This window comes from Pseudorasbora parva, chromosome 12 (assembly GCF_024679245.1).
Source record: "Pseudorasbora parva isolate DD20220531a chromosome 12, ASM2467924v1, whole genome shotgun sequence".
Taxonomy (NCBI): domain Eukaryota; kingdom Metazoa; phylum Chordata; class Actinopteri; order Cypriniformes; family Gobionidae; genus Pseudorasbora; species Pseudorasbora parva.
Window position 1 is genome coordinate 3,605,285 of NC_090183.1, and position 20,191 is coordinate 3,625,475.

The 20,191-nt window shown below is 38.9% G+C and overlaps 1 protein-coding gene across 3 annotated transcripts; it reads right to left on the reverse strand.

The window, feature by feature from the left end:
• Nucleotides 1-4,274: 4,274 nt before the first annotated feature.
• tfap2c (transcription factor AP-2 gamma (activating enhancer binding protein 2 gamma)) lies at nucleotides 4,275-20,139 on the reverse strand. Of its 3 annotated transcripts, XM_067458765.1 has the most exons (8): nucleotides 20,021-20,139; nucleotides 19,410-19,562; nucleotides 14,887-15,339; nucleotides 14,752-14,800; nucleotides 11,401-11,623; nucleotides 9,372-9,490; nucleotides 7,029-7,170; nucleotides 4,275-6,837 (listed from the first exon to the last, which is right to left on the reverse strand). In XM_067458765.1, exons 2-8 carry the CDS (start codon nucleotides 19,437-19,439, stop codon nucleotides 6,543-6,545), a joined length of 1,311 nt encoding a protein of 436 aa, XP_067314866.1. In that variant the 5' UTR covers nucleotides 19,440-19,562; nucleotides 20,021-20,139; the 3' UTR covers nucleotides 4,275-6,542. The 3 variants fall into 3 exon arrangements, with proteins under 3 accessions (XP_067314866.1, XP_067314865.1, XP_067314864.1); XM_067458764.1 differs by lacking the exons at nucleotides 19,410-19,562; nucleotides 20,021-20,139 and adding an exon at nucleotides 16,583-16,860; XM_067458763.1 differs by lacking the exons at nucleotides 19,410-19,562; nucleotides 20,021-20,139 and adding an exon at nucleotides 16,583-16,860 and having other exon boundaries at nucleotides 14,887-15,342.
• Between the last annotated feature and the right edge of the window lie 52 nt (nucleotides 20,140-20,191).

Sequence of the window (20,191 nt, forward strand, 5' to 3'; positions counted from 1 at the left end):
AAGATATAACATTAACACGACGGTGATTTAAACATAGCCTTTGTAAAAAATAAAAATAAATTATATATATATATATATATATATATATATATATATATATATATATATATATATATATAAATATTATAGATTAGATAGACACAGACAGACAAACAGACAGACAGACAGACAGACAGACAGACAGACAGACAGACAGACAGACAGACAGATAGACAGATAGATAGATAGATAGATAGATAGATAGATAGATAGATAGATAGATAGATAGATAGATAGATAGATAGATAGATAGATAGATAGATAGATAGATAGATAGATAGATAGATAGATAGATAGATAGATAGATAGATAGATAGATAGACAGACAGACTCTCACTGCTCTAGAGTCCAGTGGCGGCTGCTTTACTCCACTGCATCCCACGCTTTGCATTGCTCTTGGTGATGTAAGGCTCGGATGAGCTGCTCGGCCACGGAAACCCATTCCATGAAGCTCTCTACGCTGTTCTTGAGCTCATCTGAAGGCCACAGAAGTTTGGAGGTCTGGAGCTATTGATTCATGGCTGAGTTGTTGTTGTTCCCAGTTGAGTGTGGAATATTTAGTAGTGAGGAAATGTCAGAAATGGACTTATTGCACAGGTGGCAACCTATCACGGCCCCACGCTTGAGTTCACTGAGCTCCTGAGAGCGACCCATTCTTTCACTAATGTGTGTAGAAGCGTCTGCAGGCCTAGAGCTTGATTTATACACCTGTGGCCATGAAGGGATTGAACACCTGAACTCAGTGATTTGGAGGGCCGTCCCAATACTTTTGGCAATATAATTTATATTGAATGAGTTTGATCAGGTCCAAATGGTTGCTTTGCTTTATCCACGCAGTCGTCATAAGCAGAAAAAAGCTGGTTATTTTCCCACTCTATCTACAACGTGATGGTTGTGCAAATGGATTTTATAAATGGCAATCGCATTTTTCAGTAGGCCTATTATATTTCCCATTGTGGTATTGTAATTTCAGGGAAGGGTTTCACACTGATTTCATCTAGTTCATTTCTCTGTGCTTCACAGCACCCACCTACACCTGAAGCATTGATTTATATAAGGGTGAACAAATTATGAGATAAATTACATTTTCGGATGAACTGTCACCTTTAAAGTACAACTACGTTAAAAAGCTTTTAAAATGATATACCTTATCAATGTCTTTACTGTCACTTTTGACCATTTTAACATGTTCTGACTATATAAAAGTGTATAAAATGTCTTTATAAAACTGACCAAACTGAACAGTAGTCATCTGAATCACTGGATTATTCCTGATGGACACTTCTATTTTACAAGTGGGAGTCAAAGTGACGATCAAAATAAAGGATCAACATGCAGCATCAATGACAGGTGGTCGTTCACATCGCCTGTAGCATCCCAGCTTAAAGAAGCGTCCCTGGACATGAGAATCACCCATATGGTGGATATGAACATGCAGGATTAACATCAACAGCCCAATCAATAGAAGAGAATCTGGCCATCAGTTCAATGGACAAAACATGGAAAATACATCCAAAGATTTGCAGTGGACATAAAACATGTTGTACATGCACCCATATGGCTTTGCTTTTTATGCATCGAATTTAAGACAATTAGAGGCCTTTTTTTGTAGAAAAGATCGAACAAAGTACTCTTACAAAACAGAGAGCCCTTGCATCTGATAATGGCTCCAAAGTTGGACAGGGAATTCAGCCAGGTTGTTTCGATTAGCGCTGTTTAGTGCATTATAGGAGAATAAACAGGACTAGCTGCGTATCGTTAGGCGGGACAGATGCTTTTAATTAAGCTGGATATGTCTTGTGAGCCGTGGAGTAATTTCTTGCGCTGGAAAGTAGGTAATGGCTGTTTCTGAGAAAGCAAGAACCATCTTGACGTTTTGGGCCGTTCCCTCAGAAAGACGGACATCTGTCGTCTGCCGTGGAGGGGTGAGGAGGCCGCGGCTTCGTTAGCGATAGCGCTGGCTAATTGGCGGTGCGTGTTGTGAGCGAGGGCGGGGGTGTTTGGGTGCCTGACACTGGAGACGCAGGCAGACCATCACATTCCCACAGAATGAGTCCAAGAAAGGAAGAAAAGAGAGTCAGTCCAGGATAACGCACCCAATCCGTTCTAACCTACACTGTTCTGGGGCGTTTTCAGGAGACTGTGCTATTGTGCAATAATTCAAGTAAAAAAAAAAAAAACTTTAAAATACTATATCAATTTATAAGTCCACATAGAAAAAATACAAAAACATAATATTTTAAAGGCCCTTTCTGAGAACATTCCCTGTTATATCATTGCTCCCCCCCCCCTCGCTTTCTGATTAAATAAGACGTTTAAAAAATACTTTAAAATTATCAGCCAATTCACAAGTACAATAAAAAAAACTAATGAATATTATTTCCTCGCTTTCTGATTAAAACACACTAAACAAGGCCAAATTAATTCAACAGGGCAAATGTATTTTTGCAAAAAAAAAAAAAAAAAAAAAAAAAAAATTAATAAATGACTAAATAATTTATGTATTTTTTCAAAAAAAATTGTAAGATTGAAAAAAAAAATGACTAAACCAATGACACTACCAGAAAGAATTTACTCAGTGATCTGTTAATATTAAAACTACACATATTCATATTGTGATGAAGTTGAAATAATGCAACATTTCAGGGTTCGGCCTAGAAGGCTGCAAGGCTGTCCTTAGTTCCCATTATCCTTTTATCGGACCCCGAACAGAGGGTCCCGTCCACACACAACTGCAGAAGTAACAAAACATCCCCTCTGTCGACCCCTCCACCTCCCCCTCCCACCAGGTGCCTGTATTTCCTCCCTGAAAGGTTCTGCTCCACCCCGAACATGCAGGACGAATTCCTCGTAGTCTGTAATTTAAATTCATTCCCGGCACTTTCTGCAGGAATTCTTCCTGCCCCCCGTTAAATGCACACACATCCCTCCCTCCGCCAGCTTTTACGTTCCCATTATTTGGCTTCCTCATACCAACAAGCAACCACTCGGCTTGGCTCTTGCAACATCCCCCTCTTCCATCTGCACGACAACATCCGACGAGAAGTTCTGAGCACCGTGTTACTCTTAAAAAGCTTTCTGAAGGAGAATGCAAAAACATTCAGGCACTGTTGAGGTTGAGGGACGTTTCAGACAGCTTTTAAAGCGTGTCTTTAAGAGCGGTTACAGTGGTCTGGGGTCTCTGTTTCCATCAGTGTCACTGCTAATGACTCCTAACTCAAACCAGACTGACACAGACCGCTCAGAAACGCAGTGAAAAGCGTTACAAAACTACTCAGGCTCCTATGGGGGTTTCATCTAGAAGAGATTATCTGATTCCAGAAATAAAAGCATGGCAGAAACCAAAAATACAATACGAGTCAGTAATGTGAATTTATTTAAGTACAGACAACCAATTTAGCATTAGCCAGTCGACGTTCATGTACTTGAGATTTAGTCTGAGAATAGATTTGTTTTCTTTATGTGCATGTACTGTAAAAAGCTGTGCAGCGGACACAGTCATTCGGAAGCGTGGCATTTCCCGCTCTTGCCTTTGACCTGCGTTAGCATAGGTCATCCAATCAAGGGCTGCAAGAAACCTAGATATCGCCCTGAACAAATGAGCTTTGCACATCTTAATAAGCATATTTGCATATATTAACAGTAATTTATGCAAAGCCAGAACACAAGAGATGGCGTTAATGTTAGCTTAGCATTGCAAAACCGATTCTGAGAAGGGACTAATTAAACTTCATGCATATGAGTGGTTTTAAATTAACAAAATGTAACCAAACAGTTGATGGACCCCATTGACTTCTGTTTGTTTACCCATAATATTTTCATTTTTGAGTGAACTGTCCCTTTAAGAGACACATTGATCTGTTTATTTAAAATTCATATAAAAACAAAAGCCTAAGTGACGTTTTACGAAGAATATTTAAACTTTTGCACTAACCCATGACCTAAAAGTCAAACACAGCGTTGGACCTGGGGGGTGTACATTTTTGAAATTTCATATTTTCTGTTCCTCAAAATGCACAACGGTTTGAAACAACATGCGGGCGAGTAAACGGTGTTAATTTTTGGCTAATAAACATAAACGCCCAACCTCAAGTAATAAACATAATATCATAGAGACTTGCAAGCACAAAGATTTTAACAACCCATTGTGCTGGAAAATTTTGCATGAGACAACAGCACCCATTTTTAATATTTAATAGGAAGAGAAATAAGGGACTTTTTTTTACAATCGTGTTCGTCTCCGTATGCTTTTAATTATATCATTTTCCATTTTCAGAGTTGGGTTGCAGCCAGTGTAAACAAGCACAGCGTATCCTCAGGATGTGAAGAGATGCAGTAATGTTGCAAACTTTTTGTAAAACTTCCGTGTACACTCATCATCACTGGACCGTTCAAAGTCTGTGTCGATGTGTGTGTGTCACAGCGATCAACACCTGCAAGGAGGAAGTTCTGCCACCGACTCCTACGGTGGCCCGTCAAAGCTCAACTTACAGCCTTGTGCAGGAAAAGAATCGGAGCGAGTGCAGGCGGTTGAAGTCAACTGTAGGAGCGCGGCAAAGCCACACATCTGGTCCGACTGGTTCTGAGGGAGAAGCTCACACTTGCTCGACTGTCAGTTCAGTTGCATGAGTCAGTCACTCAACGGAGACAAACAAGCACACTCGCTCGCACACACCTGCGATCACGCCGCATGCAAAAAACTGACTTGCTGTGAGAACGAGTTAAGATAGGGGATGGTTTTGATAAGGAGATGTGATAGCTGCATCGACATATCAGCCACCCCAATCTAAACAGAGGGAGATACATATGCTATCTTTACAAACAAAAGGATGAAAACATGAATAAAACGTTGATTGATTTTGCAACCGACCACACGGTGCATTAATAATAAAGTAGTGAGATAGTAAAAAGTCAGCATTCTCTCGTGGCTTTGTTTAGCTCTTCTCAACAGTCCTGTCACTTGAAACCACATTGAGAGTTTCACAGCAGAGGATTTAAATATGAAAAGAGCTCTGCGGAAACTTCACACACATCGCTGTTGTCCTGTCACGCCAATTTGCTAGATAAGTGCGGTTATGAAAAGAGGGGAACTGTCTGTTTCGAGCAAATGACAAAAACAAACATTGGAAGAGTAATCCAGGTAAGACAGGTGTTTCAAAGAGCGTCCGGTCTTCTCCGAGGAGAGCTTTCGGTTGGCCTGCTCGTCTTCTTTTTTTACACAGGCTGATGTTCAGCGTAATGACGAGTTTCTGTGAGCATTCGTTTTAAAAGGACTCTTTATACACATGAATGTTCAGCACGCCTCGCTGGAAGGGCACGCGTGTAGTGAAGTGTACAACTCAACGTCAGAAACGGGGAGTCTTGGTCAACGCAATTCAAGAGTGTTGAGTTTTTATTCCTACAGCTTTAAACCAATATTACACATATCTATAAAGAATATCGATCCCAGAGCCTAACCACTACATGATAAAAAACAAACCCCTTTATAAAAGCTTAACACATCTTTTTAAAAAGTGGAGCCAAACACCATAATTGTACCAATATTTACAAATCCCATTAAATTACAACATAAATTAGAAAATATTTACATTTGGGGAAGGACAAATGGAACATTTAACTTCTAGTCTGACGTAAAGGCATCAAAAAGATGCCCACGCACGCACACACACACACACACACACCCACCCAACCGTATGATATTTGATCCTTTTAACTTAATCAAAACTCAAAGTTGTTCAACAAGTGGAAATATAAGCCAAATACCCAATTGATCGGTGGATACCCAGACAGCAACATGGTGTCCGCCCACATCTGGCACATGTGGATTCAACGTGGGCCGGATGTGGGCCGACACATGTTGCTGTCTGGGTATAGGGTTGTTTAGTAATCATGTATATCCAGGCACACAAAACAGACACTCGTGCCAACAACACTCCCACAAACAGAAGAACGATAACACTGTGTCCAATGAAGTCAAGCGTAGAACAGGTTATAATGTCTCAAACATAAATCACATCATTGGTAAGTCCAAAGGAGGTCAGCACCAAGGAGGAGGACACAGAGAAACAAAACTTCCTCCTCCCAGATTGGTAGCGAAAGAAAACATTGTTTAAAATCCACATTAACTCTTGAAATGGTGTCTTTGGGAAACTCAACAACTTCCTCTTTGCAGTTCCCCTCTGAGAGACAACTTCCTGATGGGACCGCCCGATACACAACTCACACACACTCTCTCTCTCTCTCTCTCTCTCTCTCTCTCTCTCTCTCTCTCGACTAAGGCTAAGCATTGAAATGTGTTTGTGTCTTTGTAGAGGAGAAAGTGCTGGAAGACCAAGACGTGGACCGAAAGGGCTTTGAGTTTGATGTCGGAAAACAAAAGCAGAACGGAAACTACGACAACGACGATGACAAGTCAGATCTGGTAGAAACTGGTAATTCCGCTACAAAAAAACGGTTATTGCGTTCAAATGGTCCGATCCAGTTCCACCTCAACTCAACGAGTCTCACTTTCTGTGCTTGTCCATCTTGTCCGCTTTGTTGGAGCCGTCGGAAGACGCCTGTGAGGAGTCTCCGGTCGAACTCATGTACATTTTGTCCACCTGCTTGAGCGCCTCGTTGAGGTAGTTTTGCAGCGAGGTCATGGCCGCACAGATGGCCGGAGAGCCGAAGCCGTGGGTAATGAGGCTGAAGTGAGTCAGGCAGCTTTGAATCCCTGGCTCGAGAATGGGAGCTGGCCTAGAGTTTCCCAGAGGAGATCGGTCCTGAGTCAGCAAGTCGGTGAACTCCTTACAGATTTGCCTGAAAGATTAGATGACCGGTTAAAGTATTAAACCATAAAGCAGACGTCTCAAAATCTTTCCCACAGGCTCTCGACTAGGCGAAGCAGGGGACTCATTCTTAACGGCGCCATCAAAATGGGCTTGGCCACCCTAACCTTAATGCTTCGAGAGTTAATGTGAAATGGGAGGAACAAACAGACGGTTACTCACTTGGCTGCTAGAAGCATGGTTTTGCGGGAGTTGATCTCGTTGCGCTCCACGTGCGGTCGGCCGAGGTATTCCGCGATTGCCTTTGCAGGAAACTCCGTCTCACAGACATACCCGAAATCTCTCGCCAGGTGTACGGCCTCACCTGCAGACAGGATCAGATGTGAATCAGGTGACTCACGTAGAGCGTGTGACTGAACCACACAGATGAGTCACTGACTCGATCTGACTCAAAATGGCATCACAGAGAGAATCATCAGCTAAGATGAATTCGGATGAATAAGCTCTCTCTTGTGGATAGCGCTGGTCACACTGTATGTCTTTAATGAGCCTTTGTAGCTGAAGGCGTCTAGTGGTCCCCTAGACCCAACAGGCTCTTATTGATAGACTAGCACATTATTCACAGTCGTCGTCTTTAAGGTCAGACTCTCCTCTTGGCTAGCGAACATGTGATAACAAGCCCTAATTCAGCTTTGAAGGTCTGTAAATAACTACGCCTTCTAGTCATGTTCCTGCTTCAGACCCATGCTCCCATTAGTGGTGAGAATGGTGACATTAAAAGAGAAAGCTAAAAGTATTCTACATCGCTCCTGGTGCTAGTTAACTCGTGATCTTTACGCGGACGTCTCTGTGACTCGACGGTTCGCTACGCTCATGCGAAAGGTAAAAGTAGAGATGAAATGTCAAGAAATTAAAGATCGCTTGCATGCAAACTTGAGGCTCTGCTGCCAATGCATGAGTAGAGCTCACATATATGATCTATGTTTTGAATTATTACTAGCTCTTGGAAGATTCAATGGAATTGTGAACACATTTATTGCAACTTAAAGGGTTAGTTCACCCAAAAATGAAAATTGTCATTAATGACTTACCCTCATGTCGTTGGACACCCGTCAGACCTCCGTTCATCTTCACACACAGATGAAGATATTAGTGTTGAAATCCGATGGCTCAGAAAGGCCTTCATTGACACCAATGTCATTTCCTCTCTCAAGACCCATAAAGGCACGAAAGACGTCGTTACAAAGCCCATCTCACTACGATAGCGACTTATATAGTAATGTGCCGATTTCGAAACACTTCTTCCTGAAGCCTCAGAGCTTAATGATCAGTGTATCGATTCATGATTCGGATCGCGTGTCAAACCGCCAAGTCGTTATTTCGCTTTTTTTTTGCGCACAAAAAAAATCTTCTTATGTCTTCTTCAAATGATTGTAGAGCCGCTGTAATGATATGGGCTTTGAAACGTCGTCTTTAGTGCCTTTATGGGTCTTGAGAGAGGAAATGATTCTCAATGAAGGCCTTTCTGAGCCATCAGATTTCAACACTAATATCTTCATCTGTGTCTGAAGATGAACGGAGGTCTGACGGGTGTCCAACGACATGAGGGTAAGTCATTAATGACTGAATTTTCTTTTTTGGGTGAACTAACCCTTTAAGGCTAAAATACACTGCACACTTTTTCTAATCTAAACAAGGCATCATACATTTGCAATGTATGATGATTAATTGATTAATTCAGTGACATGACTACTATATTTTAGTTTGATAATGTTTTTTTTATTTAATATTCAGTATTTTTAAGGGGAATGAATCTAAGTTATATTTATGCTGTAGTTATAAACCATTTATTCCCTTTTTGAGCATGGACCTGAACATTTATTTGCAGCTTAAACGCTCATAAATCATAAATGCTTTGGAACACAGATAATGTCTTCTCTTTTAATGACGACAGGTTTTAAAAAGTGAACAAAAATACAAATTTCAATATAATATAAAATATATATTTTCAATGTTTACGCTACAATTTTGTGAGAAAATCAAAGTCATGGATAAAAAAAAAAAAAATTGTTTTCAAATTTGAATTTCCTGTCTTGAAAAAAAGTATGATTTTGTTTGTATACAGTACATACAATTTTTGCATTTTTGACCACGAACAATACTAGTGTAACAATTTTTTTCAGGACTAGTTTACTTTTTTGGATCATGTCCATGATTTGTTGTGTGTGTGTGTGTGTTCACAGTTCACACAAAAAATTGACTCAAAATATAAAAAATCGAGTCTGAAGCTAAAGTATCACAGTCTGTGCTCATCATCATGCACTTTACGATTTGTGAAATATGTCAATTTGGATCGCTCCAGACTGAACTCTGACTCCTCCAGACTGCATATCCGGGCTCAGATCATGCAGCGTTTTCCAGCCTTTAACATTCACTTTTCCGTCTAGAACTTCAAGATATCCTCCAAGATTTTGTAGACTGAAATATGCTCATGTTCTCAGCTTTCATGCCCAAACTCTGCCCTGTGGCTGCTTTTACAGTAACAGCGGCGGAAAACGCGCTTACCTTCCACCAGGGCGGTTAGTAAGGTGACGTTAGCAGCCTTTCTGCGACCCGCTGGCAAGTTCAGCCCAATTTTATCCAGTTTCTCCCTCAGAGATCGGCCGCCGTTCTTCGACTTTGCCCTTAGTAATAAAATGAACAAAAATTAGCACATTGAAAATTGCACATTTCATTAGTGACCTTTTGCTATCAATCCTATCTTAATAACTGTTGTGATTCATCATGTTAGCAGACAAACTATTGTACATGTTTGCTTAGAAATTCAGATGGATATAGTATTATTATTATTATTATTATTATTATTATTGGTAACACTTTCATTTAGGGTCTAATTCTCGCTATTAAGTAGTTGCTTAAAAGTAGGATATTGGCTGTTTATTAATACTTATAAAGCAGTTATTAATGCCCGACCATATTTTACATCATACTTGTGTATCCAACTTTATATAAACAGCTGAGCGATAATATAACCATGATTATAATACAAATAATAAGGTCACACTTTTGATTATGGTCCAATTCTGTAAAAACTCCAAAAACTATTAACCAACTATTAACTTTTGCCACAATAAACTCCTAATTACTGCTTAATAATAGTTAGTAAGGTATTTATGTATTGGGTAAACTTAAGAGATGTAAAATATAGTCATGCTGCTCTGAAAAGCGCTATATAAATACATTTGACTTGACTCGATAAACACAGCATTTTTTCACGACTTTTCCAAATAGCAGAAACTGCTTGACGGCCTGTTCTGTAAAGCTGCTCTGAGTGAAAGGCTCAATTATTGCAGGTGAAACACATGGATTTTATTTGTTTTGTTTGTGTTATACAACTTAGAGGCCAATATGGAAAGAGGGTTAGGACCCAGGTTCACACGAACAAACAGGCTCATGAAATAAAATGATGTCACAGCTCAAGTGTTTAAAATGCAGTGAAACAAAAACGCACACAGGGCCGTTTCGGCCTCTGTGATCTGCATGACTAGAGTCGTGGCCTGGCATCACCCTTCACTCGTGGGGTAAGGGACTGTTAGCGGGAGGCATGAGTAAGTGCCCCCTTTTTCCGTCCGACACCTCCCCCTCCCAACGCTTCAGCTATATGACCTACTTAACCAATCTCAGTGTGTTTGCGTCAGACACATGCGGACAGAAAAATATTCCCAGTGATAAAGGCCAATGACATTAGGTTGAGTCTGTTGTTATGAAATTAAAACCATCTCGTCTGTACGCACACAAATGCCGCTTGATGATACCAAACGTGAACCTGCATGCACATAACTTTTTATTTACCATGATTTCTAAATACACAGGTGGGAATTTCACAACAAAACCCAAAAAATATCAAGAGATAAAACATAAGAAATTACATTTTGCATTGTGACGATTTTCATGATAAGCATACTTTTGAGTTTTCACAATTATTTTGATACTTTTCACCGTAGTATTTTTCACTACATTGCAGTAAATGACTGAAATACTTTTTATTCAATCAACACAGATGAAAAGTACATCTTATGCAATCATAATAAACAAATATTTGGTAACACTTTACTTTAGGGTCACAACTCTCACTATTAACTAGTTGCTTATTCGCATGCATATTACTACGATATGGCCGTTTATTAAGACTTACAAAGCAGATATAAATCCATGACCATATTCTACGTCCCTTAATCCTAAAATTAACAACTACCTTACTAACTATTAATAAGCGGACATTAGGAGTTTATTGAGGTAAAGTCATAATTAATAGTGAGAATTGCATTTGGATTTATGTTTATCAAAATTATTATTTCACATTATGATTTTGATCATTTCTGGTGAAAATGTGTGTAATTGTTATGAAAACAATGTCACGATAGTATTTTAAAATATGCCTTGATTTTTTGGCTGAAATATGACCTGGACAAGTTCTTGACAGGTTTCACAAGATTCACCCAGAAGGCTTTTTTTAATTGCTCCGGTCTCCAATATATCAACAGTATTCATATTGTCATTTCGGTAGATTTTCAAAAACAAAAACGGAGCTCACCTGCGTAAAACCCCTCCGAGCAGGGATGCGTTTAGACACTCCGGCGGGGACAAGCGTCTCTGAACCTCGGCCACAGTCACTTTGTATTTGGAGGTGGAGCTGAGCAGAGAGAGACGGCCAGGGACGGAGCAGAAGACCTCGGTGGGATTCGACACCATTCCCAGCAGGGCCTCTTTCTGGAAGGGGATTCCAAACGCATTTCCCTTTGGCAGGGACACCGGACCTGGAGATGAGAAACATATCGGCGCGGTCAAACAAACAGATTTAGAAAAACAGATGAGAAAGAAATTAACAGGAACATGTTACACTGTACAAAATAAATCAGGTCTCCAAGTGAAATTTTATTGCATCAAGTGAATTAAATTGCATCAATTCACAGAATTTCAATTCGGCCAATTGAAAAATTTAGATGTGGTCAATCACTAGAAATTTTTCAATTGGAGATTGGAGAATATTTTTTTACAGTGTAGTTTTTTTTTTAAGTAAAATTTGCATTATTGCGTCAAGAATTCCAGTAAAACTCCTCTACTCCAGGTAGACGAGGATTAGTTAACGTTGTTTAATGCATTAACTAGCTAACAATACATTTGTTCTAGTATTTATTAGTCTTAGCTAATGTTGGACATGCAACTGGTAGCTCAGGTTCATTAAACAACATTAATAATGTACACATTTAGTACATAACATTAACTAAAATCAATAGATGCTTTAGAAGTGTTTTTTCTGTTAACAAATGAAACCTTATATAAAGGTGTTTCCAAAAGGCCTTGGGACATATAAAGACATGCATTATGCATGAACACTATCCAGAGCTATGAAATGATTGTGGATAACAGCCCAGGTCGTTTGATGAGAAATGTTTGAGCTCATTTGAACAAAGATTGGATTTGGACTGACTTTAGCCTCTGAGAAAATCTGATCACGGTTTTATTTTTCAACTTGAAGGAGAAAACACGAGGTTAAGCTTCACCAGGGTAAGATATTTGATCAGTAATCACAGTTTCTTTAGAGTGAGAATAAGAATACATTAAAAAAAAAATGCTGCATTAAATGTTTAAGTACAATCAGCTTGGATGTTTAAGTCATTTCAACAAATTACATCATGTGACAATGTATTATTTACATCTTGTTTAACTTTTGTAGCAATGTGCGTTAAAGCAATGTAAAAAACATATTTATTGATCATATATATACATTTTTAAAGTGTATGCATTTGCAAAGCAGAGGCTGTGATGCTATAGATAAAGATGTTTATGATGTGACATCAATTTTGACATGAACCAGAACGGGACAGCGTCCCGCAGAGCAGTCATCCATGCTATAATCATGCCGACTAAAATATTGACATAGACATTAATTCAGCAAGGCACTCTGGTGACTCGAAAGAAAATCTAAATTACTGACTGACTAAAATGCATGGCAGAATCTGTCAATCAACCCCTGACCACGACACACAGCAGACGCTGCGGACCAAAACACTGCATTATACTGCAAGAAAAATGCTCAAGAAACCAGCAAACACTTTTGCATTCAATTGTGATCGTTCGTGCCTCTATACGATGGGTGTTTCTGCAGGAATCTCAAAAGTAAGAAGAGCAAAACTTCACATGCTTTTGGAATGAATCAGGGTTTCTCAACGGGGAGGTTGCAAGCCTGTTCTGATTTGTGCTTCTTATAAAACTAGACATGATCACGCACAGTTACCGCAGCTAAATAAATAGGAACATCAACTTTTAAAAAAAGAAAGGAGAAAACGTTATTTTTCTGTTGAAGGTCATGCGGGTCTCTATGGTATTGTGGTGCACATGCATTTGGAGAAGATAGTCAAATTAGATGTCAACCTCAGAAGCCATCAACAAAACTAAAAGACATTGTTTTAAACAAACGTTGTAAAGATACCCTGTTGCAAATGTAGGAACTTTTTTTTATATTTGAGTCTTAAATTGGGTCGTTGCTTGAAGGGATAAAGCAAATAAACCATTCATTTCAACAGCTAGTGATAGCACAAAACAAACAGACGTTCAAAACTGTTTTTCGGTTTCGCTTATTTAAGATTTCATGTCACAGCATATGACTGAACAAAATACCCACACATGTTTAAAAGCAGCCACACCCCAACTACAGTTGATTCTTGTCTTCTTGTGTGTGTGTGTGTGTGTGCGTGTGCGTGTGCGTGTGTGTGTGTGTGTGTGTGTGTGTGTGCAGTGGGACAGAATTGCGTACTGACGGTGTTCAGTGCCGTTTCAAAAGACTAAAAAGCAGGCCTAGGCCTCCTCTCTCAGAGCAAACACCATTTTAAGGATTGCCCAACATCTCCAACTTTGGCTAGTCTGCCATTTTGAGAGGAATCCTTTCTTTGGCTTTCCATTCATGCTGAAAGAGTGGCAGAATGCCCCACGGATCAATGCCAGATTAGTTAAATGGAACACATGACCAAAAGGATTAGTGATGTACGCATGAACCAGTACCACCTCAGCTACGCCTTCCTCAACCTGGAGCCTGCCTGACTGAGTTTTTCCACATAAACTTCCCCTGACAGAAAAGGTGTGAGATTTTAGTCTTTAACACGGTTTAATCCTGTCACTTCTGGGTCAAGGTAAACACTAAAAATTGATCCGAGTAAGATTGCAAATGCTAAACTATTCAAATTAAAAGAATCAAATTTCACAAAATTATAGAGGGTTTTTGACACCTGTAGTGTGTGCATGAACTTTTATTTTTTATAAATGATATTGATATTTTATATAGAATGATAGAATGATATTTTTTGATAACACTTTAGTTTAGGTTCAAATTATTAGCATGCATATCACTAGGATTTTGTCTGTTAATTAGTGTTTATAAAGCACATATTAATGCATGAACATATTCTACATATTCCCTTAATCCCACTGTAAAAAGTGATCAGGCTACTGTACTTAAAATTATTAAGTATATAAACAAAAAAATGAAGTTATGTGGAATTGTCATGTTTTTTTCAAGTATGCATGAATTTTATTACTTAATTTTAAGGCAACGGGTTTCCTCACTTTTTTTAAGGTAACTCAACTGATCACTTCAGGAGTTTATTGAGGCAGAAGTTAATAGTGAGAACTGGACCCTAATCTAAAGTGGGACCTATTATTTTTAAATAGCATGCAGATCCTTTATAATTATTATGTACAAAGCTTTAATGAGCTCATATTTATTGAAAGACAACATGGATTTTTTTTTAACTTTCATTTGTCACACCACAGGAACATTTAAAGCTAAAGGCGATTAAAAAGATTATACACTTTCCCTTAAACGTTCATATCGATCTGAACCTATACGCAAAGGTGAATCTATATAGAAAATAAAAATGCAACCAACCTTTTTTGATGACTGTATGATCAGGCATGGCACCGTGATCACCTTCATGCTGCAAGAAATTAACAGGGAAACGCATCACTGTCTATTCACTCCCAAATAAATGATATTAAAAAGACATTTATCACATGAACTCACCTGGACGTCATCCAATCCGTGGCCTATGTCGTGCAATCCAATGCCATCACCTATGGAGTCGATTCCATGGATGTGCGGAGGCAGCAGGTCCGGTCTCCTAAAGCCATCCCGCCGCATCCCGGACGAGCCCCCTTCGAGGCCCAGAATGGGGCTGCCGAGCCCGACGCGGCCGTGGGTCCCGATGGGCTCTTGGCCCTGCCTTCCAGGCCATGACTGTTGCTGATTAGATGCGTTCTGGTGGATGGAGTTGATGCTAAACGGGTCGCCCAGGTGAGAGTACGGGTCATTGGATTGGCCGTACGGCAGAGGCTGGTAAGGGGGAGGAAAGTACGGCGGCTGGAAATCCGAGCTGGCTGTGTGCGACAGGGACGGCGGCGGGCTGTAGAGGTGCTGGCTCACCGCTGGGATGTGAGGTAACCGAGGGTTCCCGTTGCTGCTAACATCATGCCTTTCCTGCTGGAGTAGAGAGCGCACCGCATTAAAACAACACACTCTGATGACATCAACACCTCTGGAGCATAAAGGGATGCATTTCACAAGGAAAGCCTATGAATATCTGAGCTAACACAAAAATAAAAACGTCTAATTAAGTCTAAATAGAAAACAAAAATGCTTCATTTGGTGCGTGGACAATTACAAAACATGTATAAACATTTTCATGCAAACTAAAACCTGAACTTTAGTCTTTGCGTGTTCTTTTATTTATTTATCATGCAAAATTATATGCAAGCCCAGACACCTCCTAAATAACTGTTTTCTTGTGCAACTGTTCGACCCTTGAAATGTCATTTCGTTCATTTAACCCAGTGCATTCATAACGACTCGGATTAAACAGCTAATTTAGATATTTTCATATGCAACATTTCTGTAGATTACCTAACCAAACATTTGTACAGTGTCATTTGTTCTTTTCCTAATTCGCATGAATTAAACATCAGCAGACATTGAGCTCGTGAGTGCTTTCATGCCTCCCATTGTCTGGCAAAGTTGCTCGGATGGTCCCTGTCACCAGAGACACATGAATGACAATGAGCGGCGGGCCATTTCTAGACAGCTTAATGGAGACCACATGAAGCACACTCGACAGTTTGCACTCATATTCATTCTGGAAACCGAGAATTGAAAACAAGAATGATTGCGAATAAAAAAGGAAAGGAGGAACATTCACTTTTTTCGTGAATCGCGTGATAAAGATGCAGAGTAATCGCGCGCGCAATGATTGCGTTTCCAATTCGTTTATTAATACATTTGTTACTTCGATATGTTTAGGCCTAAAGCCTTAGCTATATTTTTATTATTATTAGCTATAAATATAAATTGGAAAAATAAATATTATTAAACGATTGTTTATTTATTTGCAATGCATTTATAATTTGCAAAATTAACACATGAACGCATTTTGGTCTTTGCTCTGTTGCGATGTGCATGCGCGAGGAATGATTTAAAATATCTAATTATTTCTTCTTCTTTTTTTTTTTATTGTAAACAGCTTTTTTTAAATAGCTTATAAACTTATTTATTTTTATTTTTTTACTACAAGAATGCAACTTCGTGCAAAACTAACCACCCATTACCAGCGCATCTAACGTTAGTTAACTTTTCCCCAGAGCTCAATTTGCATGTTATTTGGAAATTTCGAATATCCATACTTTAAATTGTAAGCAGACAATGCACGTTTAATTCATTAAACTCTTACCTCGCAGTCGTCTTCATACTTCACGTTATCTGCTAGTTTCCACAGCATGTTGTCTTTGACGCGCGCGCGCGAGTCTCAGATGTGCGGAGCCGCGGAGGAGATTGAGTGTGTTCTAGAATATAATCCAGAGAGTCCGGCGCGCGCTGCGCAGAAGTGAAGCATCAACTCAAGTGTTGAAGAAGGGAGGATGAATGAGGAGAAACTCATGAACTAATTGCGCGCAGCGGTCCAAACAGAAGCGCTCGACTCCCTCTGACGGATCGAGGGCTCAGTCTCGACTCACTGACTCTCTTTGGACTCTCACTACTATATTTGGATGAACTAGCGGTGGGCGTCGACCTGCTGTGCTGGCTACGTCAGAGCGCAGACCCTGCTGCTGATTGGTTACTGTCAGAGCGACGGGCCAATCGCAGAACTGTCCGTCTGCGCAGAGGGCAAATCTATCCGGGACGAAAAGTTGCGATTGTTTTGATATTCACTGAAACAAACTCTGCACACAATCATGTTAAATAACCTGCAAATTATTATTATTACTAAATGATATTTACTCCATTCAAATAATCACTACTAGCTACTAAAAATAGGACTATTAATATTGTTGGCCCCTTGACCAATTAAAAATATAGACAGATATAATATTATAGATAGATAGATAGATAGATAGATAGATAGATAGATAGATAGATAGATAGATAGATAGATAGATAGATAGATAGATAGATAGATAGATAGATAGATAGATAGATAGATAGATAGATAGATAGATAGATAGATCGATCGATCGATCGATAGACAAATATGGAGTTGTTGTCAATAAAGAAAAAGTTGGACAAACTAAAAATATGCATGTAATTTTTTTCTTTGTTAATGTTTATGCTGATTATACACGAATGCATTAAATTAAACAATAAAATGCAATATAAAATACGTATTATATAATAATAATAATAATAATACTAATAATAATAATAATAATAAATAGACTACAAAGAAAGAAAGAAAGAAAGAAAGAAAGAAAGAAAGAAAGAAAGAAAGAAAGAAAGAAAGAAAGAAAGAAAGAAAGAAAGAAAGAAAGAAAGAAAGAAAGAAAGAAACAGCGCGCGCGCCCTGACTGATGCTGATCAGTTAGCGCAGGTGAATGAACTGTAATGTGTGTGAAATGAAGCGCGCGCGCGCGTCTGTGATCTTAGTGATGTTACAGTCACATCAGAACTACTGTAAGCCCGAGGGAGAAACATCGACTTATATAACCAGCTGAGAAAAACTCACTCAAGGCAATGATAAAACGCAGGAATGCCAACTGTCATAAGACAATCATTATTAATATTATTATTATTTCAGAGAGGCCTGAGAGTCAGAGAGCAAAAGAGCCTGGAGCAGAAAACTCGGAATCACTGCGGATCATTTAATAACGGACAATACTTACAATTATTACCTACAGTGTCATATTGATGAGTTATCTGATAACTCAATATAACACTGTAATAATTGCAATTATTGTCAGTGTTTAGTTTCAGTTCAAAACGAAAATTAACGAAATGAAGCATACCGTAAAATGTAACATTTACGCATACAGATATTTTTTTCTCGAATTATAAATGTATTTGTAATAATAATAATAATAATAATAATAATAATAATAATAATAATAATAATAATAATAATAATAATAATAATAACAACAACATTACGAAGTAATTAGTCTCGTTTAAAATAAAATTTAATAAAAAAAGAAATGAAGCCTTTTGAAATGAACACTTCCTGATCATACAGGCCTGTCGCGTGCTATCAAATACAATACACATAAATATAATATAGCTACATTCTGTGTTTAATTAACTGTTAACATATAGCGTATTATATTAAATATATAATGCATAAACAGGAACCCGGGGATGGGTAGAAGATTTTAACCAAACGCATATGATGAAAGTTCAGTTGTAACCGTGTGATAATAACAGAGAACAGGGGAAAATAATATTTTAAATAGGCCTATTGAACATTAGTGATTTTACAACAACCGGATTTAATTGTAATAATTTTAATAGCTAATGCAAACACACGGAAATGTCTTTTTTTCTTATTTCCTCAAAACGTGTTTTATAATAGGCTACATGCTAACAATTAATCAAATGTGTTTGCGTGTGTTAGTCCGAGCAAATGTGCAGCCGACACAAAAACACCGGCGCTCAGATATGATATATTAATACCCCTTTAAAATCATTGAGATGAAAGTCGAGCAGATGTTAAACATCAAATTAAAGAAGAGAATCAGATGACGCGGCTGGTCATTTAACATGATCACAAATCAAATTATATAACCAATGAGCAAAATGCTGTTTTATTTATTTTGAAAACTCTTATTTTAGTAAATCCTTCATTTAGACAGTAGCTCATCTCTAATGGGCGAAGGTGTTTAATAACCCGCTCTCCTGCTGTAAATGGACAAATATGAGCTTGTGTTTCCCCCCTTCATTTGCACTAAAGGCGTCTGCGATATTCTAATAAAACCGAATTATACATGTTTAGATGATTATACAAATGCTTTGTTTCCTCTAAGATAATTCAGGGATTAAGTTTCACACCCTAAAATAAAAGCTCTGCAATAGTGCTATTATTATGATTAATAATAGGCTAGCTGTTAGTATCTTTAGGCTATTCGTTCTGCAAACGAAAGCAAAAGGTTCTGTTTACACGCGTTTATCCATACATGCACGCATATTAACACAAATAATAAAACAAATGCTAAATCGATTTTTCAAAACAGTTTTTCCTCGTTGCATAAATGAAGCCTTCTGGGCCTGATATTAAAGAGGTGAGAACTCACCCGCCAGTCCAGCCTCTCCAGCAGCGACATCTGCTTGACTAGCCGTTCAGTCCCGCAGTGAAGCAGCGAATGTTCGCATCGCGCGCGCTCCTGCCCTTCAGTACACCTGGATGCGCCGGGCAGGCAGAGCGCATGCGCGGACTCTTGGAACACCTGAACGGGGGACGAGCATTCCAATCGATGAGGGTGATTAGTCATCGTCACACTGTTGCACAACGGCGCTGTGATTGAATACCAACGCCATCTGAAGAATCCCCAAACACTTGCTCACACGGATTTACGAGAAAGATTGCAGTGATTAAGACAGAGAGCAAATTAGAACTATATCGACACCGACTTTCCCATTCAAACCCGTGTTTCTGCGTGACTAATATTCGAAGTTATATTTAAAAATGTTTTCTATGAAGGTGGGGACCTTCATTATTTTACGATAGCCCTACATGAAAGGGGGAGGATTTTGGAATCCATTAGACTTTATTTAAAATATTATGTCACAATATTATCAGGTTGCACAACATTAATTAATACAGGACATTTTTTAAGTTTGACTTACATTCTAAGCATGCATTTCTCAAGTTTTCTCACGCACACACACAGGAATTAAGACATACCTGAAAATGTGTGGAATTTGTTTTTCACCTGTCAGACAGAGGGACATAAACGACGGCATTATGTGGAGCTGCTAACAGTCAACACACTCATCTGATGCGGATTGAGCGGGAAAGCGCTCGTTCCTAAACATCTACTGCCACCCTGTGGCCAAAAGATGAACTTCACTGCCA

Coding starts and splice junctions, on each gene's coding strand:
- tfap2c (XM_067458763.1), bottom strand. CDS start 16,630: ATGCTGTGGAAACTAGCAGATAACGTGAAGTATGAAGACGACTGCGAG. Junction 15,343..16,582: donor AGTATGAAGACGACTGCGAG/GTAAGAGTTTAA, acceptor TCTCTACTCCAG/CAGGAAAGGCATGATGTTAG. Junction 11,624..14,751: donor TCATACAGTCATCAAAAAAG/GTTGGTTGCATT, acceptor TCTCATCTCCAG/GTCCGGTGTCCCTGCCAAAG.